At 36.6% G+C, this 25,075-nt stretch overlaps 1 protein-coding gene across 4 annotated transcripts in view; it reads right to left on the reverse strand.

The window, feature by feature from the left end:
• Positions 1-25,075, reverse strand: part of RASAL2 (RAS protein activator like 2) — a 403,677-nt gene that overhangs the window by 177,414 nt on the left and 201,188 nt on the right. For all 4 annotated transcript variants that reach the window (XM_082465087.1, XM_082465088.1, XM_082465091.1 and 1 more), the window contains exon 3: positions 17,097-17,223. In XM_082465087.1, coding sequence (XP_082321213.1) covers positions 17,097-17,223 — 127 coding nt within the window. The remainder of the gene's footprint in view (positions 1-17,096; positions 17,224-25,075) is intronic.

Below are 25,075 nucleotides of genomic sequence, written 5' to 3' on the forward strand. Positions count from 1 at the left end.
AAATCAGATGGCAGGGGAGTGCCAAGAGGGTCATAACAAAACACGCTTCATCCCTGGAGGCAGCTCCAGTCTGTTTGGATACAAACTCAACTAGATTTTCCACCTCTCTGATTTACAAATCCTTCTGTTTGAAATATAAACTAAAAAGGCTTCAGTAAATAGCTGAGCCAATCCTGCTCCCTCCCCCCACAAAAAAAGAACAGGAGAAGGGGGTGGGAAGGGTTGGGGAGAGGGAGGGGAAGGAGAGAGGAGAGGGAGACACTGCTGGCGCAAGTAAAGTAAGCAATGTTTAGATAATTTTGCTCAACTTATCTGAATCATATATTTTTCCTTTTTGGAAAGTTTCTATAGCAGCCAAGAGCCTAGATCAAGTCTCAAAAATAAATCTCAAGATGCACTATAAACAACTCCACTCCCATCTTTCTACCTCAAGTTACATAACAGAATGGTGAATTATGACTGTACTTCAGAAGAAAGGAATTTGCCAAACTGTGCAAGTAAAAATGGAAAAAACAAATGAGTAAAGTCATGAGATACAGAGACAGGATGCTTCCTAAGATGCCATACCTGAAATTTCTTTATTGGGTTGGTTTAAACCTGTCCAAGCAAAATGAGAAACATAAAATGAGAAACATAACACTTCTATTATCTCACTGGTTCCATGAGTCAGAGAGAATTGAAGTTTGTCTCAAATTAAAATTTATGTTGTTGGTCATGCATTCTTCTTTCAAATCATAATAAACATCTCCTCAGATAAGGAAGCTGAGGCTGAGGGTTAAAAATGATGAGAAGAGGGGATTTCCCTGGTGGTCCAGTGGTTAAGACTTCGCCTTCCAATGCAGGGAGTGTGGGTTCGATACCTGTTTGGGGAGCTAAGATCCCACAGGCCTTGGGGCCAAAAAACCCAAACATAAAACAGAAGCAATACTGTAACAAATTCAATAAAGACTTTAAAAATGGTCCACTTCAAGGGAGGGGGTATCTGTATGTGTATGGCTGATTCATTTTGTTGTCCAGTGGAGGCCAACACAACATTGTAAAGCAACCATACCCCAATAAAAATTAATTTAAAAAAAATGGTCCACATCACACACAAAAAAAATCTTAAAAAAAATATATGATGAGAAGAGATGGAATTGGAATCCAGTTAGGGCAACTTCAAACCTTGTGCCATTTCCACTGCCTCACAACTGCCTCTGATAAAGGCAATCCTTTCAGAGAGAATGGAGAGTTCCAGTCACAGGTATGAACTTTCTTTCCTAAAGCAGTAAGCTCCCTACCTGTGAGATAACTGCTAAATCTGCTCCTGTGATTTTGATAGACTAATTAATCTCTTAACCGAAACGCCAACAATAGCACACACGTGTATGCTATCAACCTGAAATGCAGCAGAAAGGATAAAAAGATCATTTTCTATTATTAAAAGAACATATTTTATCTTACCATTCTGTATTAGGAACAAGAAAATATTTAATGAAAGCTATTTACTACCAACAAAATCTTTAAAAAAAAAAAAGCACAGATGCTGCGCTCACTAACACAACTATGGTTACAATATTAACCAGCAGCACAATCTAAGAGTTCAGATCTGACATTTGCAACCAGGTACACTCGACGCTATGACTTGTTAACCTGGACAATGGCGCATATCAACTTTGCATTTATCAGAACCAACAGTTGTGACTGTATAACTGTTTATAGTCCCTGTGGCCGCATGATACTAATTCTCTAATATCATTCCTAAAATATTTCTCTGAAGTGGATGTGGTTTTCCCTGCAGAGGATTGGGGTGGAGGGGAAATACTTCCCACACCTAAGATTACTTTTCACTTTGAAGTGCCTCACCTGAAAAAGTCAAGCAAAGGTTTCTCTAATGTGTCAGTCATTTGCTTAACAATCACTCACTCACTCAACCTGCAACCATGCACAAAACAACCTGCTAGTTGCCATGGTGACACCAAAATGAAGATAGTGTTGTCAACTAAGAGGTTCCAATCTAGTAAAGAAGATACACACCAACAACTTGTTAAAAGTGTAAGGACATACATTCATTATTACAGGTTAAAAAAGGAGCTGTTTATCAGAGATAAATGCTGTGAATTCAGATTAGTGGAATAAAAGAAACAACTGCCAAGAGGTGATATCTAACTGGGCTTCAGGACAAATGCGACTATCATAGATGAGGGTGGTGGAGTGAGAGAACATAGCAAGATAATCCAGGCTGATGGCCCAATGTGAGCAGAAGCCCAGGTATGAGAATGCCCGGGAAACCTGAAGCAGTCCTACGAGGCCTGGACCCAGAATATCTGTGGTGGGTAAAGAAAGAGGACGTTAGAGAGTCAAGTCTGGGTCAGAATTCAGAGGACCTGTAGTGTTATTGCAAATTTGGATTTCATCCTATAGATAATGGAGATACGGCAAAAGTGTTTAAAGAAATAAAGTAATACGATTCAATAGTGATTTTAAGAAGATTAATGCCAAACAAGCAGTGAAAGGAATAACATGAGGGAAGAAGACAGAACCAAGAAGAGATAGATGGGTAGTTATTAAGACATCTAGGTAGAAACAAATGAGTAATGTAAGGTTAGAAGGACTAGAAGGATGGTGGTCATATTAACAGAAACAGCAATCACATGAGAACAACAGGCTGGGGGGGAAGGAGGGGATAAAGAAGGGAACTACACAAAGAGAATGGCTTCAGTTTTGAACATTCCAGTAGAGATGTTCAGATGACCAATTGGGAATTCAGGTCTGGAACTGAGAAATTAAAGCCAGAAATAGGGACTTAAAAGTTATTGGCACCAAGATGATATCTGGAAACATGAAGATAGGTGAAGCTGTCTACAGAGAAAGGACAAAGCAAGCGAAGAAGGGTAAGGATAAGACCTTTAGATACCTGCACTTACAAAGAGGGAAATAGTCAAGAAGGTACAGCGAGGGAGAAACACAACCAAGAGAAAAAAAGTAACAGAAGTCAAGAAAGGAGAGCTCTAAAGAGGGGAGGGAAGTCAACCATTACAAACTCTGAAGAGAGTTAGAAGGTGAAGAGGACAGCAGTTATGGAACTTATCACATCTCTGATACTGCTGGAAATTTCAGTGGCAGATGAAATCAGATTTCAAGGTACAGAAATATGATTAGGTAGTGAGCACAAATAAGCTGCTTTTTAGAAAAGGATGATGAAGAACTGAGCTAGTCCTAAAGTGTCCTAACTTCTAGTCAGTTCTAGAACCAGATAATATACTAAAAATTAGAATGTGACAGTTACTGGAGAAGGATGTTTAGTGAATCAGTGAGAGAGCAGAACTAGGAATGACTCAAGTGTGCTATTTTGATTTTAACTTATCTAGCTTCTAAAATAGAGTAAATTTTATGAATTAAATACTTATAATAAAGTGGGAGGAAGCTGGCTTTAGTCATAAAAGCATTTATTTATGTTGCTTATCACCTCAAGTCTAAGAGGACATTACAACTAGTATTGAACAAGCATGGAAACTTGCTTTAGTTATTGTCATCATTTATTTGCTTAGATTTCTATGTCCTTATTGTCAATTTGATCCCATATTCGTTTCCTGTTGTTTCAATTAATTCAGTTATATCAATTTGGTCTTCTTGGAGAAGTCTTCACGGCAGCCTTCTGACTGCTCCAGTCTGAACTGGCTGTCATCACTCTGCGGCTGCTACCGAGCTATGTAACCGGGTTCCCTCTGCACCCTCCGTCTCTCCCCTGAACTGGATCTCCTATCCTATATCCCACATCCTGCTCGTTCATGGTTAACAATGTATCCCATTAGCCTCAGGAGAAATGATGTGTAGCAGGTAATTTTTTTAACCTTGTATGTCTGAAAATGTCTTTATTTTATCCTCATGTGCAATTCATGACTTACAGCTAAATACAGAATTCTATATTGAAATAATCTTCCATCAGAAGACTGAGGGCATTCCTCATTGTTTTCTAGCTTCTGAAACTGCTGATAGAAGTCTGAAGCCATTCTGATTTCTGATCCTTAGTTTGTAATCTGTTTTTCCTTTCTTTGGCAGTTTGTAAAACGGCCTCTTTGTCATCAGAGACAAATTGAAATTTCCCGAAAATGTGCCTTGTCATAGGCACTTAGTAATTCCTTTCAATCTGGAACCTCATATCCTTCAGTTGTGGGAATTTTCTTAAATTATTTTGCTAGTGATTTCCTCCCCTTGTTTTTCTTTTTCTGGAACTCATTGTTTTGACTTCCTAAACTGATACTCTAATTATTTTATCTTTTTTTTCCTCTACTTTCTGGGATATTTCCTCATTGTCATCTTCCAACACTTCTACTGAGTTTTATTTCTGTTACAATTTTTTTTAATACACAGCAGCATTTTGGCTTTGTGTAACATTCAGTTCTTGTCTCACGTATGTAATATCTTCTCTCTCTGAAAATAATCATATATTTTTTTTAAGTTTTCTATTCCCTGAATATCTCTGTTCCTCCAAGTTTCTTTTTCCTTTTGTTTTTTATTTGTTTTGGATTTCTTCTTTCAAGCTAGAGGCTTTCCCTCTGATGACTACTAGCTTTGGGAATGTCAGTGTCCTTACGTCTTTCCTCTTGGGCTGGTTAAGTATCCCCATGGCACTGATCTCCTGCCTGGAGGGTAAAAGGCAAGTGAGGGAGACAGGTGGTGGGGTCTCATCATTCAGTATGCAGGTGTTCATTTTATTCCCTTGTATTTGGTAGAGTGCCCTGTGCTCTCAACTTTGCCTGGTATAACCCAGTCCAGAGACCCTTGAGTTTTCTCCCCCAGAGAATTAACCTACAGCCTTCCATTAGGGTAGAGATGGGTGCAGGAAGAGCAACGATTCAGTGGTCTGGGGGAGAGGAGAAGACTGAGGGATCTACTACTATGTGTTCCTGGTGCCATCGATTCCTGAGCTATTTGAAGATTCTGAGGTAAAATCTGGTTGGTTCTTGGCTTTCTTCGTTGCTAGATTAAGATTTGGCTTTCTCAGGTCAGCTAGGTCATTTACCACACTCCATTTTCTTTCCAGCTTTCAATTTATTATTATGTATTATTGTTTTTTGTGGTTGTTTTCTTCTTTTCCATTCTCCTTATCCTTGAAGGATCATGTCTTTAAAAGAATATCCCTTTACTATAGTTGTAGTGGGGTTTCTGCGAGGAATACAAATTATATGCTTATGTTCAATACACCATTTTTCTCTTCAGAAGTCCAGGCTGAATCAAAAACCATTCCTGATGCCACTCATTACTATTCCCACCCAATTCTCCAACTACCATAGTGGTTTACTAAGGTTAATATTGCCTTAGGACTGGTCGAGAGAGGCCCCTCGCCTGGGCATCACATTTTAGAGGGCTCTACTTGGTTGGTGTTTTGGGGCACCAACCCCAACAGAGCTTGACTGTATCAGCCAGGATGTCCACATGCCTGTTTGTAGGGTCTCTCATGACATGGGACCAAATTTGAAAATTCTAGCCTGACCTTCCAGATTGTTATAAAAGTATACAGTCAAAGTTGAAGAATAGAATGTATTTTATTTAAGTTAAAAAAAAAGTGTTAGACTAACTTAAATATTAAGATATGATACAGTTTCTAAACTTAGCAAGTAGCTGGTCCACAGTTAAACACTGACTTCCTTCATGATTTCTCCTTCCCCAGGTCTTCTGGATTTACAGCAACCCTGACAGTAGCCTATACAAATGACTTAACTGAATCAGAAAAGGAATTTTTTATTTAAGACACCTTACTGCCATCTGCTGGACATTTTATAAAATAAGGACAAATCAACAATGAGAATTAGATGACATGTACCCCTAGTTGCTGGGCAACACATAATTTGCACAACCAGATGGGCAGCATTGCCTTGGAGTCACCTTTCACAAAACTGAACTAATCTGTACTATTCCATGATGAGGGTGGGGAGGAAGATAAAAGAGCAAATCAGGAATCTAAACATCCACTTATAACTTAGAAGAGACTGTGGTCTGATACCTTGACTCAGAACCGATTTCCTCGGTTTACCGATTTAAGAAATGATTTAGCTGTTAATCTAAATCTAGCTTATAAGAGTGAAATTTAAAAAATGGCTTTAGGACCAATAGGCTGGGAGCCACTGAATGAGGCATGGCCTGGCAGCCTTTTGGGCTAAGGGCCAGCCCTGCCTATCAGCCCACCCATCGTAGTCAGCTCCAACACAACAGAAGGGCCCATGGAGCCCACACAGGGGACACCCCTAGAGTACATAGCTCTCGTGACCAGAGGGGAGTGTCCTGCTGGGCCTCATAGGATGTCTCCTACATAAGGCCACTTACCCAAAATTGGGAAATGTAACTGAGCTACCTAATACAGAGAAAGAGAATTAGGCAAAACAAGGAGATAGAAGATGTTCCAAACAAAGGAACAAGACAAAAATCCCAGAAGCAAAACTAAGCAAAGAAGACATAAGCGATCTACCCAATAAAGAGTTCAAGGTAATGATCATAAACATGCTCAATGAACTTGGGAGAAGAATGGATGAACACAGTGAAGTGTTTAACAAAGAGTTAGAAAATACAAAGAAGAACCAAACAGAGCTGAAGACTACAATAACTGAAATAAAAAATATACTAGAAGGAATCCAAAGTAGATTAGATGATACAGAGGAACAGCTCAGTGAACTGAACGACAGAGTAGTGGAAATCACCCAAGCTGAACAAAAAATTAAAAAAAATAAGGATAGTTTTTAAGATACCTCTGAGACAACATCAAGCATACTAACATTTACATTATAGGGGTACCAAAAGGAGAAGAAAGAGAGAGAGGGCGACAGAGAACTTATTTGAGGAAATAATAGCTGAAAACTTCCCTAACCTGGGAAAGGAAACAAATATCCAAGCCCAGGAAGCACAGAGTCCAAAACAAATGAACCTAAAGAGAGCTACAACAAGACACGTTATAATTAAAAGGGCAAAAATTAAAGGTAACAAGAAAATTTTAAAAGCAGCAAGAGAAAAGCAACTAGTTAGGTACAAAGGAACAACCGTTAGACCAGTGGTCCCCAACCTTTTTGGCACTAGGGACTGGTTTTGTGGAAGACAATTTTTGCATGGATGGGGGGGTGGTAGTTCAGGTGGTAATGTGAGTGATGCGGGGGATGGTTCAGGCGGTAATGTGAGCGACGGGGAGCCATGGGGAGCGGCAGATGAAGCTTCGCTTGCTCACCCGCCGCTCACCTCCTGCTGTGCAGCTCAGTTCCTAACAGGCCAGGAGCGGTATCGGTCCACAGCCTGGGGATCGGGGACCCCGGCATTAGACTATTAGCTGACTTTTCAGCAAGAACTTTGCAGGCCAGAAGGGAGTGGCATGACATATTCAAAGTGATGGAAAAAAAACCCTTACAACTAAGAATCCTCTACTTGGCAAGGCTATCATTCAGATTTAAAGGAGAGATAAAGAGTTTTACAAAAAAGCAAAAGCCAAAAGAGCTCATCATCATTAAACTGGTCTTACAAAAAATGTTTCAAAGACTTTACTAAGGGGAAGAGAAAAGATGACAATTAGAAATACGAAAATTACAAAAGGAAAAATCTCATTTGTAAAGGCAAACATACAGTAAAGGTAGTAAATCAACCATGTACAAAGTTGGTAGGAGGGTTACAAGACAAAAGTAGTAAAATCATCTATATCTACAATAAGTAGTTAAGGGATAGACAAAACATAAGATGTAAAATATGATGTCACAAACATTAAATGTCGGGGGGTGGTGTTAAATGTAGGGTGGTTAAAATGTGTTCGAACTTAAGAGATCATCAACTTAATCTTCCTGCAGCATGAAGAGGGGCCTATAAAATATGTCCCACCTCCTTTCATGCAAGACGCATCCTTCTATTAAGGACCTTAACCCTCTATTTACTTTACCATGTTGCACCATGAGATGATTTTGCCCATCTTCACCATTTGACTGTTGGTAAAAAAGTATATTTTACTGTTTTCCACAAAGTTTGAATCCTGTTTTATCTCTGATTATAATTAACACTTGTTTCTGCAAGATTAGCAAAATGATGACAATTGATGAAGTTCTGTAATGGGCACATGGATGTGTATTGCATTATTCAACTTTGTGTTTGAAAATTCTCATAATAAAAAGCTAAAAATAAAAAAAAAAGAGAGACCATCAACTTAAAATAATCACATATAGACAGGTTATTACATATGAACTTCATGGTAACTACAAACCAAAAATATATAATAGATACACACCAAAATGAGAGAAAGGAATCCAAACATAACACTAAATTCTATGAGAAGAAAGCCAGGGTAGCAATACTTACATCAGAAAAAATACACTTTAAGACAAAGACTGTAACAAGAGACAAAGAAGACATTACATAAAGATAAAGGGATCAATCCGACAAGAAGACGTAACACTTGTAAATACATATGCATCCAACACAGGAGCACCTAAATACATAAAGCAAATATTAGCAAACGTTAAAGGGAAAAATGACAGTAAGACAATCATAGTAGGAAACTTTAATACCCCACTTACCTCAGTGGATAAATCATCCAGACAGATAATCAATAAGGAAACATTGGTCTTAAATAACACATTAACCATTTGAATGTAATAGATATATACATAGAATAGTCCATCCAAAAGCAGCAGAATACACACACCTTTCAAGTGCACATGAAACATTCTCTGAGATAGATCACATCCTAGGCCACAGACAAATATATTTAAGATATTTTATATTTAAGAAGACTGAAATCATATCAAGCATGTTTTCCAAACACAACAGTATGAGACTAGAAATCAACCATAAGAGAAAAACTGCAAAAAACACAAACATATGGAGGCTAAGCAATATGTTACTAAACAATCAATGGATCACTGAAGAAATCAAAGAGTCAAAAAATACCTGGAGACAAATGAAAATGAAAACACAATGATCCAAAATCTACGGGATGCAGAAGAAGCAGTTCTAAGAGGGAAGTTTACAGTGATACAAGCCTACCTCAAGAAACAAGAAAAATCTCAAATAAATAATCTAGCCTTACACTTAAAGCAACTAGGAAAAAAGAATGAACAAGAAAAACCCAAAGACTGGAGAAAGAAAGAAATCATAAAGATCAGAATAGAAATACAAGGAGACTAAAAAAAAAGAAAGAAAGAAAAGATCAATGAAACTAAGAGAAGGTTCTTGGAAAAGATAAACAAAAATTGATAAACCTTTAGCCAGACTCATAAAGAATACAAATAAAAAGAGAGGTACCAAATAGATGAAATCAGCAATGAAAGAAGTTATGATTGACCACACAGAGATACAAAAGACCATGAGATTACTATGAACAATTATATGCCAATGAAATGGACAACCTAGAAGAAATGAACAAATTCCTAGAAATGTACTATCTCCCAAGACTGAATCAGGAAGAAACAGAAAATATGAACATACTGATTACCAGGAAGGAAACTGAATCCGTAATTTTTTAAAAACTACCAACAAACAAATGTCCAGGGCCAGAGGGCTTCACAAGTGAATTCTACCAAACATTTAAAGAGTTAACACCTTTCTTAAACTATTCCCAAAAATTGAAGAGAAAGGAATGCTTCTGAACACATTCTACAAGGCCACCATTGCCCTGATAACAAAATCAGATAGACACGACCAAAAAAAAAGAAAAAAAAGATTACAGGACAATATCACTGATGAACATAACATGCAAAAATCCTCGGCAAACATTAGCAAACCAAATTCAACAATACAATAAAAGGATTATATGCCACAATGAAGTGGGATTTATCCCAGAGAAGCAAGGATAGTTCAATACCTGCATGTCAATCAATGTGATACACCACATTAACAAACTCAAAATAAAAAGTATACAATCATCTCAACAGATGCAGGAAAAAGCTTCCAACAAAATTCAACATCCACTTATGATAGAAACTCTCAACATAGTGGGTATAAAGGGAACATACCTCAACATAATAAAGGCCATATATGACAAACCCAGAGTCCATATCATACAAGACAGTGAAAAGCTGAAAGCATTTCCTCTAAGATCAGGAACAAGACAAGGATGCCCACTCTGTCCACTTTTATTCAACACAGTATTTGAAGTCCCAGCCACAGCAGGCAAGAAAAAAAGAAATGAAAGGAATCCAAATTGGAAAGGAAGAAGTAAAACAGTCACTGCTTGTAGATGGCATGATACTATATATAGAAAATCCTGAAGATGCCACCAAAAAAAACTATTAGAACTAATAAATGAATTTGGTAAAGTTGCAGACTACAAAATTAACATAAGAAATCTGATGCATTTCTATACATTAATAACAAACTATCAGAAAGAGACATTGAGAAAACAATCCCATTTACAACTGTATCAAAAAGAATAAAATACCTTGGAATTAATCTAACTAAGGATTAAAAGACTTGTAGTCAGAAAACTATAAGATAATGCTGAAAGAAATTAAAGACAACATGGACAAATGAAAAGATATACTGTGCTCACAGATGGGAAGAATTAATATTTTTAAAATGACCATATTATCCAAAACAATCTATAGATTCAATGCAATCCCTATCAAAATACCAATGACATTTTTCACAGAAATAGAACAAAATATCCGAAAATTTGTATGAAAACACAAAAGACCTCAAATAGCCAAAACAATATTGAGAAAGAAGAACAAAGCTGGAGGTATCACGTTCCCTGATTTCAAACTATACTACAAGCTACAGCAATCAAAACAGTATAGGACTGGCACAAAAAGAGACATATAGATCAATGTAAGAGAAATAAACCCATGCTTATATGGTCACTTAATCAATGACAGAGGAGGCAAAAATATATAATAGGGAAAAGATAGCCTCTTCAATAAATGGTGTTGGGAAAACTGAACAGCCACATGCAAAAGATTCAAACTGGACTACTTTCTCACACCATATGCAAAAATAAACTCAAAATGGATTAAAGACCTACATGTAAGACCTAAGACCATGAAACTCCTAGAAGAAGACATAGGCAGTATGCTTTTTAACATTGTTCTTAGCAGTAGTTGTTGGATCTGTCTCTTTAGGCAAAGGAAACAAAAGCAAAAATAAAGAAATGGAACTACATCAAACTAAAATGCTTTTTACACAGCGAAGGATATATAATCACAAATACTTTTATATATATAAATTTAATAGTCAATTTAAATAATGAGTGCTACTATACACAGTCATTATTTATCACCATTTAAAATTCTATTATTTAGTGAACTTATTTACAAAACAGAAACAGACTCACAGACTTACAGGACGAACTTATGGTTACCAGTGGGGAAGGGTGGGTGGTGGGGATAGATTGGGAGTTTGGGATTGACATGTACACACTGCTATATTTAAAATAGATAACCAACACAGACCTACTGTATAGCACAGGGAACGTGGCTCAATATTCTGCAATAACCTAAATGGGAAAAGAATTTGAAAAAGAATAGATACATGTATATGTATAACTGAATCACTTTGCTGTACACCTGAAACTAATACAACATTATTAATCAAACATGTTCCAATACAAAATAAAAATTAAAAAAAAATAAAATTAATGTGAAAAAATAAAATTCTATTATTTGAAAAATGGAAGGATATGTTTCTTGTAATATTAAATCTTCATTACTCTCATTTCCCTTTCTTTCAATATTATCATTACCACCTGGTATTTTTATAGAAGACTCTAGCATCTTGAAAATACGTCAATACTCCTAATAGTGAACGTCTTGGGAATAAAAAGAGTCATTAGTTTCCACATAAAGTTAGACCTCAGCCTAATTTAACAGAGACGGTCAGGGTTAAAGCTAAGATTTGAATAATCAATATCCTCTAATAATTTTGATTAAATAAGTTATCCTTTTCAATAATTTTATAAATGTCTTAGTATATGCTACTTTTTAATATTCCTTTTTTAAAAAATTTCCTCAAATTTTCATCACTTGGGTCAATAAACTTAGGAAAACATAGGTGCAAGGCTGGTTTTTCCTCAAATTTTTTCCAGTTTAGTTTCCCTTTTTTTTGGTGGTGTTATTTTAGATTTTCTGTTTGACTTCTTCATTTACATAAACATGAAAATTTCGCACAGCTACCTTTGACTCTAAAAGACTTCTAATATTTTTTTCCTATGCTTGCTAACGTGTATCAAAGGCATACTATGTGAAATTATAATTTTAAGTACATTTACCAGATATTTCTGGGTTTTGAGGACTCCATGATAATGAAACAAATGGGATATCATAGGCACAGTTTTTTAAAAATCCAGAGATTTTGTAAGTAAGATCATGGGGTACTTTTAAGATTTTATCTCAATGTAATAAAATAGAGGCATGGAGATCTCTGCAGCCTTGAATTACTAGATGCTTGGTTTTGAATGTGTCAGTTCAATTTGAACGTTGTTTTTGAGAATTGAGAAAGCATGCACTTATGAGTGTTTGCACTTTCTCATTAAACCAGCTTTATTATCACGTTTCTGACATCACCTGCAAACAAGGGTCTTGCTCACTTCAGGCTCTGGCTTTGCTTTGCCCATTTGGGCATCAAAGCATTAACTTTACTGGAATGTCGAAGAAACACAACAACCAGACTGGACAAGTTTCTCAATTCACCTTTGTGCTATCCCCCAGCCAGGCAGCAGACAACATGCAGTAGTAGAGACACATTTTCTTCTGTAAATGTATGTGTCACAAAAATGTTGTCCACTGTTCAGCTTTCACTTTTCCTCTATTTAACAGTGTTCTTGAAAGGTGTCCAGTGGCTTTTAAAAAAAAGTTGAATTCATGTAAGTTATATTTACATTGAATATGAATATTTACTCATTCTAGTTCATGTGGTCAATTTATATACCTCCCTGTACTGTTTGTATGCAAAGACCCTACCATCTGAAGAAGTAATTTCCTTTTGAAAATTCAGTAAATCATGCTTTTGCATGGTTTCAATTTGAAAAATCTTTTTTTTATGAATAAATTAAAATCTGGATATTGTTACCAGGGGAAAATAGTTTTTTCTAGGTTTTCTAAATTTGGAAATGGGTGCTTCAGGCCAGATGTTCATATGCCTTAAGAAAATATCTCATTTTCAACGGAAAAAAATTTGCTGTATCAAAATCTGTGTCAAATGCCAGGGTAAATATAAATTTTTTGTATTTTGGGTAATCTGTAAGCTGCTGAATGCAAGAGACTGAGAACTAGCGAGTGAGAAGGACATTCTGGGCTTAACCACTCCCCACTCTGCCTCTTCACACACACTTTTTTCTTCTAAGTTCTTGACATTTATTAGGTTTCCCATCACTACGAATTTGCTCATGTTGAACAATGTGTGAGGCAGAAATAGAGGCCTTCCCATCCTTTTTACATTCATGTTTTTTCACCAGTTTGAAGTCTCTGAAGGACGGTAAATTGGCAGCCACTAACAAAAGTTCTTCACAGATCCTTTATATTCACAGGGCTCTTTTCTTTTATGAATTCTCTGAGGTAGAATAAACGGTGCATGTTTTTCACGAGTGGGCATTTCTCCATAGTTGACTGCCTCACACCTGAAATCAAAATGTATGCCATGGTTTTACATCTGCAAAAACTGATCTGTCCTCCTTGGGGTTCCTCTACTGGTGAGGAACAAAGAGAATGCAGAGCTTGCAAAGGGAAAGAACCCTGAAAAAAACAGAAGGGCTTCCCCACACACTTAACTTATTTGGAAACAAAATTCTATATTTTCATTCTCTTTCTCTGGTCCATCCTTTACTAATGCTTCCTCATCTTCCTAACCTCTAAATGTTCCAGGGCTTAGTGTTGAGCTTTTCTCTTCTACCTAAATACACTTCCCTTGATGATCTCACTCAATCTCATGGCTTCAAACACCATCTATTTGCTAAAAGCCTGAATCTGTATCTCCAGTCTGTACTTCTCCCTTAATTTCCAGACTCTCTTATTTCTATCTGTGTATCTAATAAGATCCTCAAACTTAAGATGTCCAAACTGAGCTCCTGGCAGTCCCACTTTCAAACTTGGTTCTCCCAGTCTTCCTTATTTTAAAAAATAACTTCATTCTTCCGGCTGCTCTAGCCAAAATTCTTCACTCTTCTGTTTCTCACTTCCCACATCCAATCCAACCAGCGAACTGGCTTGTTGGCTCCACCTTCAAATATAATCTGGTCACTTCTCAGCCCTTCCACTACTACCATTATGGCCCAAGTTCTACCATGTCTTGTCTAGATTATTGCAATAGCACCCTAATTAGTTTCTAAACTCCCATTCTTGCTTCCCTAGTCTCAGTATAGACGTCAGTGGCTCCCCACCTCCCAGAGTAAAAGCCAAAGCTCCTACGATGACCTACAAAACCTTTATGATCTGCTTGCCAAAGAGCTCAATGATGTCATCTCCAACTACTCTCGCCCTTATTCATTCCGTTCCAGTCTCATTGGCCTCTATGCTGTTCCTGCAACACTCTTAGCATATTCCTACTTTATACTAGCTGTTCCCGAGTGAAACCCCTCACTCACAGGTATCCACATGCATTATATCCACACTTTTATCAAATTTTTAGTCACATGTCACTCAACAGTGGGGCATTCCTTGGTCACCTTAGCTAAAATTATACTTCCCTGACACTTCCTATCCCTGATCCCTACTTTATTTTTTTCTCTGTACTTATCACCTTCTAGCACAGTATATATTTTACTTATTACTCTTGCTTATTGTCTGTCACTACTCAAGAGAATGTAAGCTCCACTAAGGGAGAGGTTTTTGTCTACTTTTTTTTTCACTGCTATATCTCAAGTTCCCAAAACAGCATTTGGCACATAGTTGACACTCAATAATTATTTGTCACATAAATGAATGTTTTTAAAAAATAAAAATCAATAAAAGCCACACAATATACAACAATAATAGTATATACTATGAATAGGCATCAATAATCTATCTTCCTAACTAAGTAAGAATTTTCTAAAGGCAGAAATCTTACCTCTATCTCTTTTCATTCTTAGGGACTGGCATAAATGTTACATATATAGCAATTGCTCAATTAAATAGCTGACAGCAGGAAATTTTGCCTCAAGACAAACCACTGAGAAATAAAAATAGAACAACAGAATAATTATCTAATTCAACATTAGATTGGCATATAAGGAAGAATGGCTCTAAAAGTAGTCTTTTTCTCTCTAATATTTATGGGCCATAGCTCCTAATGCTAATTTAGGACATCCACTCCAAAAATGATCATGGACTGCCATGAGTCAAGGCGGCTGCCAGACTTGTTGTCAAGGACAGAAGGTGGAGGATTGGCTCTGGACTACACATCTTGGCCACCTCATCTTAGTTTGTCTTTTGGACCTGTACCTGAAATGTTGGAGACATTTAACAATTTACTACATATTTCTCTCCTATAAAGTCATAATAGTTATTCAGACTACAATTACAGTTCCTCAAAAATCAGTTGACTTTTGTGGATCAAAGTGTGAATAGTCAAAGGACCCTAGAGAAGTGGCAAAGAGAGTCATCAACATAACATTACAAATAATGACAGCAAAGGAGTTGAAAGAAGGTGACTCTGAGCTAGTCCAATTCACATAGAACTTGTATGTGAAATACAAACAGGCTATAAAATGGTTACATCCAGGAAGGTTTGCAATATAATTTAAGCCCACACCTAAACTGGTTTCAACACATGCTAAAGAAGTACAATGGATGCGAGGAAAATTTGATTTTTCCAAGTATGACCCCTTGGAGAAAAGTGTTTGCTAACCTGACTAATGTCTAGAAAAGCAATAAATGTCACAGGATAAAAAGAGAGCTAAAGGATTCAAATTCTGACTAAGAATCTGAGCTCCATTTAGAAAATGAAAGGAAATGAAGGAAAAGGCAAAAACAAACAAAAAAACCAAAACCCTGATTTTCAAAAATACAACAAAATCACAGAATTATCCATACTAACAAACATAGAGACAATAAATGATTCTGTTTCATCTACCTACTAAATGTCTATGACTAAATGTCTAGGTTCACTAAGCAAACAATAATACCACAATGCAAAACACCAAAGCAACTCCTACTTTTCAAATTCTTTCATTATTTATTTAATCTTAATTATGTTCACTTAAAACTACCTGACTGGTCTAATTATTTAAATATCCATTGGTAAGCACGCAAAACACCAAACAGACTCATTTGGTAGGAAACAGGGAAAGAGCAGCTTTGATATTGACATTAATTCCTTTAGTATATAACAACTCAAGTGCGGTTTTTTGATGTCTCCCTTCTGTCACCCACTCCAACCACAGTCCTGAATATAATTTACATGGGTCATATAAAATTAGCTCAGCTAAACTAGCCTAATCTGACATTACATTATACAAGACAACACCAGGAGCTGTGTGAACAGGGCACAAACCATTCAATACTAAGTTTCCAACCAAAACTGGCTCCCCAGTGAATCACAGTGCCTCAATAAGATCACCTAATGTTCTTTCAAAATTTAAAGCCAAGCAGTAAAATCAGAAACAACACATCATCCGGCTTGCCTAGGAGTTTACAGAAACCAACTAGCGCTCAGATAAATCTTCTCTCTGTAAAATAACTTTGCTGCCACTTGGTTATAAAGAATAAAACTTTCTAATGATCTCTAATTCTTGGTTAACATACTATATTTTAAAGTACTTACTTACTTAACAGTAAATGAAGGATGTTTTGTTTTATTGTAACACTCAATAACAAGTCCATAAATTACCGGATAAAAACTTGGAATTTCTTGGGCTTCCCTGGTGGCGCAGTGGTTGAGAATCTGCCTGCTAATGCAGGGGACACGGGTTCGAGCCCTGGTCTGGGAAGATCCCACATGCCGCGGAGCAACTAGGCCCGTGAGCCACAACTACTGAGCCTGCGTGTCTGGAGCCTGTGCTCCGCAACAAGAGAGGCTGCGATAGTGAGACCCGCGCACCGCGATGAAGAGTGGCCCCCACTCGCCACAACTAGAGAAAGCTCTCGCGCAGAAACGAAGACCCAACACAGCCAAAAATAAATAAATAAATTAATTAAAAAAAAAAACAAACTAGGAATTTCTTGCCTTTTACATTAGCTTACCCAGTTTAGCGGCGCCCTCTGGTGGGTACTCAGGAAACTGACCCTCGGAAGGGACACTGACAGTTCTCCTCAGGCATCGCCCTTTGGTGGAATCTGTCTGCTGCTCCTGTCCTCCCTCCACAGGTATCTAGTAAACCAAAAAAGAGATGAAACTTAATAGTGCCATAACTACCTTCTGATTGAATAACGTTTTTAATTGATGAAGGCAGGAGTGTGTAATCATCAGAACAAAACAGAAGAAATGTAGAAATAATGTATGCACAAAGGCTAAAGTCATTACCCTTTTTCAGGAATCTTTTCTTTAAAAAGAAAACTGAAAGATCAGGAAAGGTGAGTATGCAAATTAACTTACATGAAGTATGTACAAATCACATCCAGGTGTGTACCTGCTTAGGGAGCTCAGAAAACAAAACACCCACACAAATAAGATTCTTTTACATCAGAAACTGGTTCACAAGTCCCATTCCTGCCCAATCGTCAATAAGGTAAATGGAAATAAAAGTTGACCAGAAAGATTTCACTCCAAAATTCTCTTAAAAGAAGGTTTTGTTAGATAAAAGTAGTAAAATCAACTAAATTTTCTCCAATTTTAAAAGTAAGCACTTAGAGACAGTTAATGAAATACTATACTACCTATACACGTTTTTAGTGTATAGATACTAATTGATACATAAAATGGCATATTTTATTCCACAAGTGAGATTAGTTTTTGAAATCCTAAAAAATACTTTTTCTGGCATAACTTTTTTTTCTGTTTGTACATGTGGAATAAGAACTATGTATGGTACAAAAGATCTCTAATTTCGTTAACTATTTTACAATTTACGCACTGGTTATCACTGTAGGATAATGGGATGGCTCTAAGTTGCTTTTTTTTTTTTTTTTCAATTTCGGTAATTCTAAAAGACCAAGTCATCTTACTTTGGGGGTAGAGGGCAAAGACTTTTCACAATGAGATTTTATTAATAACCTCTATCAGACTTAAGAATGGTATTTGTAACATCTTAAATAGTTTGGTAAAATATGTCAGGAATTATGTCACCAACGCAGTTGCCCAGGAATCATACCTCCTCCCCTCCCTCAAATGGAAACTAACTGCCCTTATCTGAGTTTCATGCTCAATTACAAAAGGAGGAAGCTGCAAACAGAAAAACAAGAACTGGTTAGAGCCAACTAGGCCCAAGATGGCAGAAAACCTGATCTCCAGTGGACCTTGAGCTTCACGGTACGTTCACTGTAATACATTAGCATGCTAAATGACACAACCATGAGCACCACGACAGTTGACAATTGCCATGACAACTGGAAAAGTCCATACAAGGAGTGAAAAGGGGTGTTGCCTCAGTTCTGGGTCCAAACCACAGCCTTGTTCTCAGATATCTTATGAATACTTCTCTTTACTCAATTCTTTCCCTTTTACCTGGACCCTTCTATATCTATGGTGTCTCAGCCCGAATCAGGTTGAGAAGTTGATTTGCGAACTAAATTCCCACACTCCTCCATTCTTTGGCCGGTTTCATTATTGGCTGTGTGAATCTTAGTGGAAAAAGAACCTCTCCGGCTGAGACCCCTCGGCCTAGGCTAGGACCCTGGTGCGGGTCCAGGCAACCAATTCAGTAACAATTAATCATAGTCTCTAATTCTTATGGCTCCAATACAGACATTTTTAACAAATTTCAATAATAATGGCTCCAATACAGACATTTTTAACAAATTTCAATAATAATGACTAGCATTAAATTCTTTTTTTTTTTTTTAATTTTAGATGCCTGCTTTTAAATTTTATTTATTTATTTATTTATGGCTGTGTTGGGTCTTCGTTTCTGTGCGAGGGCTTTTTCTAGTTGAGGCAAGTGGGGGCCACTCTTCATCGCGGTGCACGGGCCTCTCACTATCGCGGCCTCTCTTGTTGCGGAGCACAGGCTCCAGACGCGCAGGCTCAGTAATTGTGGCTCACGGGCCCAGTTGCTCCGCGGCATGTGGGATGTTACAAGACCAGGGCTCGAACCCGTGTCCCCTGCATTGGCAGGCAGATTCTCAACCACTGCGCCAACAGGGAAGCCCGCATTAAATTCTTAGTATGTGAAAGGCTAAGGAATTTACATGTGTGACATTATGAGGAAGCCATTATTATTATCCCCTTTTCACAGAGGAGGAATAATTTATCTCTCCAGATGATTACTATGGGCATATCAATTGATCCAGCAAAACTGGAATAGATACGGGCTTAAATGTACATGCTTTCTGCTTTGCCTCAGTAATCCAACTCCTAAGACTGGGGTCAAGGGGATGATACCAAGGGAAGCTTTCTCTGTGCTACTGACAATTTGAAGAGCAAAATTCTAATGTCTTCATAAGGACTGAAAATTCTCATACTCTTTCCTCATTTCCTCATGACCATAACTACGGTTACTGCTTGCACACTGAGAAACCAAATGGTGGAATTAAGAAAGGTAAAATTCTAAAAAATAAGGGAATATCAAATAATAGCATCAGTAAAGCTAATAAGTCTTCTAAAAGCTCTCTGTAATATAAAACTTTAAGAACAGTAATCTAAGTCATCCACCCCTTTCAGGATGGAAATGATCTCTACTTAAATAATTAAAAGAGTAGCACCAAGAGGTTAAATAACTCCCTCCTAGTAAGAAAGGTAAAAATGTATCCTCTACCTGCCTTAGGAAAGCATGGAGGTAAATTTGGAAAAAAAAAAAAGTAGTCTGAATCTTTGAACAAACAGATGAACATAAATAAACATAACTATTTTTGTAATAGTTCCCCCCAAACTCCTATTACCTGAAATAATGAAGGCCTAAGCCATAGAGAAAAGAGGAGCTATTTTTGACATTTTAGGAGGGAATGACCTACAATCTTATCTGTGGAAATTTATAAAGGCCATATCCAGGAAAAAGAAAGAAATGGTTTCTATTATCATATACTTTGTCTCTATCATATCTAAGAAGAGAATAAATAAAATATATCAAACTTCTTATTTGGGCCTAAACTTGACTCACAATTATATTCTCAAAGTTTCAATGTAGACTCTTCGTTTCCCACTGTTGAAACTTAAAATAGGAAGAACGGTTTTATTCACAGTATCACTCTTAAAGTTGAGGGCATTTTATCTCTGACTCAGAATATAAGGGAGAATAGTATTTACTTTTATTCTAAACGTGTGTTTCTTAAGAATCATTTGCTTTTACAACACCACTGACTGTTTCTTACATAAATAATTTTTTAAAGATATTGACCTGCTTCTTAAAAGTTAGTATAATATTTCAAGTATCTTCAAATGAACTAAGCTGGAGTTTACAAATCTTAGTATACAGCCAAAGAAAATCAGTTTTAGAAAAGACAGTTTTAGAAAAACGATTCTGTCCATTCTGATTGTCCTAATTTAGTTTACTAGTTCACATTTACTTGTTTACACTGAATTAGTCTAAAAATTGTATATCTTTCAGGTTCGGTAACATGAGAGAAATTTTTCTTTTTCTTTTTTTTTTTTAAACCTTTTTGCCTTGTATGATGCTTCTTCTGAGCCTTCTTTTTCTTCAGGGAGAATGGTGACCATCACTGTCTTTGGTTGCCTACTGTCCAATGCCTGAAAATAGCTGCTATATATTTTTTTTTCAATTTTTGAATTTTATTTTATTTTTTTATACAGCAGTTTCTTATTAGTTATCTATTTTATACATATTAGTGTATATATGTCAATCCCAATCTCCGAATTCATCACACCACGACCAACCCCATGCCACTTTCCCCTCTTGGTGTCCATACGTTTGTTCTCTACATCTGTGTCTCTACTTCTGCCCTGCAAACCGGTTCATCCATGTGACTTTTATAGCGTCCACATATATGCATTAATATACGATATTTGTTTTTCTCTTTCTGACTTACTTCACTATGTATAACAGTCTCTAGATCCATCCACGTCTCTACAAATGACACAACATCGTTCCTTTTTAAGGCTGAGTAATATTCCAGTGTATATATGTACCACAGCTTTATCCATTCGTCTGTCGATGGTCATTTAGGTTGCTTCCATGACCTGGCTATTGTAAATAGTGCTTCAATGAACATTCGGGTGCATGTGTCTTTTTGAATTATGCTTTTCTCTGGATATATGCCCAGTAGTGGGATTGCTGGGTCATATGCTAATCCTATTTTTAGCTTTTTAAGGAACCTCCAAACTGTTCTACATAGTGGTTGTATCAATTTACATTCCCACCAAGAGCGCAAGAGGGTTCTCTTTTCTCCACACCCTCTCCAGCGTTTGTTGATTGTAGATTTTCTGATGATGCCCATTCTAACTGGTGTGAGGTGATACCTCATTGTAGTTTTGATTTGCATTTCTCTAATAATTAGTGATGTTGAGCAGCTTTTCATGTGCTTCTTGGCCATCTGTATGTCTTCTTTGGGGAAATGTCTATTTAGGTCTTCTGCCCATTTTTGGATTGGGTTGTTTGTTTTTTTAATATTGAGCTGCATGAGCTGTTTATATATTTTGGAGATTCATCCTTTGTCCGTTGATTTCTTTGCAAATATTTTCTCCCATTCTGAGGGTTGTCTTTTCATCTTGTTTGTAGTTTCCTTTGCTTTGCAAAAGCTTTGAAGTTTCATTAGGTCCCATTTGTTTATTTTTGTTTTTATTTCCATTACTCTAGGAGGTGGATCAAAAAAGATCTTGCTGTGATTTATGTCAAAGAGTGTTCTTCCTATGTTTTCCTCTAAGAGTTCTATAGTGTCCAGTCTTACATTAGGTCTCTAACACATTCTGAGTTTATTTTTGTGTACGGTGTTAAGGAGTGTTCTAATTTCATTCTTTTACATGTAGCTGTCCAGTTTTCCAGCACCACTTATTGAAGAGGCTGCCTTTTCTCCATTGTATATCCTTGCCTCCTTTGTCATACATTAGTTGATCATAGGTGCATGGGGTTATCGCTGGGCTTTCTATCCTGTTCCATTGATCTGTATTTCTGTTTTTGTGCCAGTACCATATTGTCTTGATTACTGTAGCTTTGTAATATAGCTGAAGTCAGGGAGTCTGATTCCTCCAGCTCCATTTTTTTCCCTCAAGACTGCTTTGGCTATTCAGGGTCTTCTCTGTCTCCATACAAATTTTAAGATTTTTTTGTTCTAGTTCTGTAAAAAACGCCATTGGTAATTTGATTGCATTGAATCTGTAGATTGCTTTGGGTAGTATAGTCATTTTCACAATACTGATTCTTCCAATCCAAGAACATGGTATATCTCTCCATCTATTTGTATCATCTTTAATTTCTTTCATCAGTGTCTCATAGTTTTCTGCATACAGGTCTTTTGTCTCCCTACGTAGGTTTATTCCAGGGATTTTATTCTTTTTATTGCAGTGGTAAACGGGAGTCTTTCCTTAATTTCTCTTTCAGATTTTTCATCATTAGTGTATAGGAATGCAAGAGATTTCTGTGCATTAATTTTGTATCCTGCAACTTTACCAAATTCATTGAGTAGCTCTAGTTTTCTGGTGGCATCTTTAGGATTCTCTATCTATAGTATCATGTCATCTTCAAACAGTGACAGTGTTACTTCTTCTTTTCCAATTTGTATTGCTTTTATTTCTTTTTCTTCTCTGATTGCTGTGGCTAGGACTTCCAAAACTATGTTGAATAACAGTGGCAAAAGTGGACATCCTTGTCTTGTTCCTGATCTTAGAGCAAATGCTTTCAGTTTTTCACCATTGAGAATGATGTTTGCTGTGGGTTTGTTGTACAGGAGCTTTGTTATGTTGAGGTAGGTTCCCTCTATGCCCACTTTCTGGAGAGTTTTTATCACAAATGGGTGTTGAATTCTGTCCAAAGCTTCTTCTGCATCTATTGAGATGATCATATGGTTTTTATGCTTCAATTTGTTAATGTGGTGTATCACATTGATTGATTTGCGTATATTGAAGAATCCTTGCATTCCTGGGGTAAATCTCACTTGATCATGGTGTATAATCCTTTTAATGTGTTGTTGGATTCTGTTTGCTAGTATTTGTTGAGGATTTTTGCATCTATATTCATCAGTGATATTGGTCTATAATTTTTTTTTCTCTGTAGTATCTTTGTCTGGTTTTGGTATCAGGGGGATGGTGGTCTCATAGAATGAGTTTGGGAGTGTTCCTCCCTCTGCAATTTTTTGGAAGAGTTTGAGAAGGATAGGTGTTAGCTCTTCTCTAAATGTTTGATAGAATTCACCTGTGAAGCCATCTGGTCCTGGACTTTTGTTTGTTGGAAGATTTTTAATCACAGTTTCAATTTCATTACTTGTGATTGGTCTGTTCATATATTCTGTTTCTTTCTGGTTCAGTCTTGGAAGGTTATACCTTTCTAAGAATTTGTCCATTTCTTCCAGGTTGTCCATTTTATTGCATAGAGTTGCTTGTAGTAGTCTCTTGGGATGCCTTGTATTTCTGCGGTGTCTGTTGTAACATCTCCTTTTTCGTTTCTAATTTTACTAATTTGAGTCCCCTCCCTCTTTTTCTTGATGAGACTGGCTAATGGTTCATCAATTTTGTTTATCTTCTCAAAGAACCAGTGTTTAGTTTTATTGATCTTTGCTATTGTCTTCTTTGTTTCTATTTCATTTATTTCTGCTCTTATCTTTATGATTTCTTTCCTTCTACTAACTTTGGGTTTTGTTTGTTCTTCTTTCTCTAGTTCCTTTAGGTGTAAGGTTACATTGTTTATTTGAGATTTTTCTTGTTTCTTGAGGTAGGCTTGTATTGCTATAAACTTCCCTCTTAGAACTGCTTTTGCTGCATCCCATAGGTTTTGGATCGTGGTGTTTTCGTTGTAATTTGTCTCTAGGTATTTTCTGATTTCCTCTTTTATTTCTTCAGTGATATCTTGGTTATTTAGTAACGTATTGTTTAGTCTCCATGTGTTTGTGGTTTTTTTCTTGTAACTGATTTCGAATCTCATAGCGTTGTGGTCAGAAAAGATGCTTTATATGATTTCAATTTTCTTAAATTTACTCAGGCTTGATTTGTGACCCAAGATGTGATCTATCCTGGAGAATGTTCCATGTGCACTTGAGAAGAAAGTGTAATCTGCTGTTTTTGTTTCCTTATTAATTTTCTGTTTGGATGATCTGTCCATTGGTGTAAGTGAGGTGTTAAAGTTCCCCACTATTATTGTGTTACTGTTGATTTCCTCTTTTATAGCTGTTTGCATTTTTTTTTCCCCCCACGGATTTTTAAAAGTAATTTATTTATTTATTTTTTTTCCACACACACACACACACACACACTGTATTTTATTTTTACAAGAGATAAATAGACTGACACCAAGCATTGTACATGGATGACCACAACAAAAGCAACAATGATTGCAATTACCAAACATGAAACACACTCATACTATGTCATAATATTGACATTCAGTCCAGTAATCCTCCACTGCAACAGCTCCTTTACTTTGCAGTGAAAATTGATTTGTATATTCTTTGCCTCTGAGTCCTTGTGGGATTTTTTTTTTTAATTCAGACAGAAAGTCACAAAAATTATACTCATCCTCATCAGTTCACTCAGTCCCATGTAATTAATTTTTTTTTTCATCTTGATCTTTTGTTAGCACTTTTATGAGTTCATCAGTTTTTCATTAGAGTTCTGAAAATGCTTATTCGTTCAGTTCAACAGTACAGTCAGTTACCAGAAACCTGTACTTGTCAGAGTCTTTTCCATGAATTTCTTGAAGATGAAACCCTTTTATAGGAACATATTTGCAAAAGCATCAGAGTACACCCAGAACTGTCTGTAAATGACAAAAGACTTAAAAATGACCACGGTTAAAGATTTGATGAAAGTTCATAATAATGCAGTTGACAAGAAAATTAGTTATTTCTGAGATATACATTTTAAAGTAATAACTAGGATTATTACTTATAACATTATACCAGAACATATAAGATTTTTAGAAATTTCATGTAATGTCTGAAACATTTATATTAACATATTTCCA

This window comes from Balaenoptera physalus (assembly GCF_965194825.1).
Source record: "Balaenoptera physalus genome assembly, chromosome: 1".
NCBI classification, from domain to species: domain Eukaryota; kingdom Metazoa; phylum Chordata; class Mammalia; order Artiodactyla; family Balaenopteridae; genus Balaenoptera; species Balaenoptera physalus.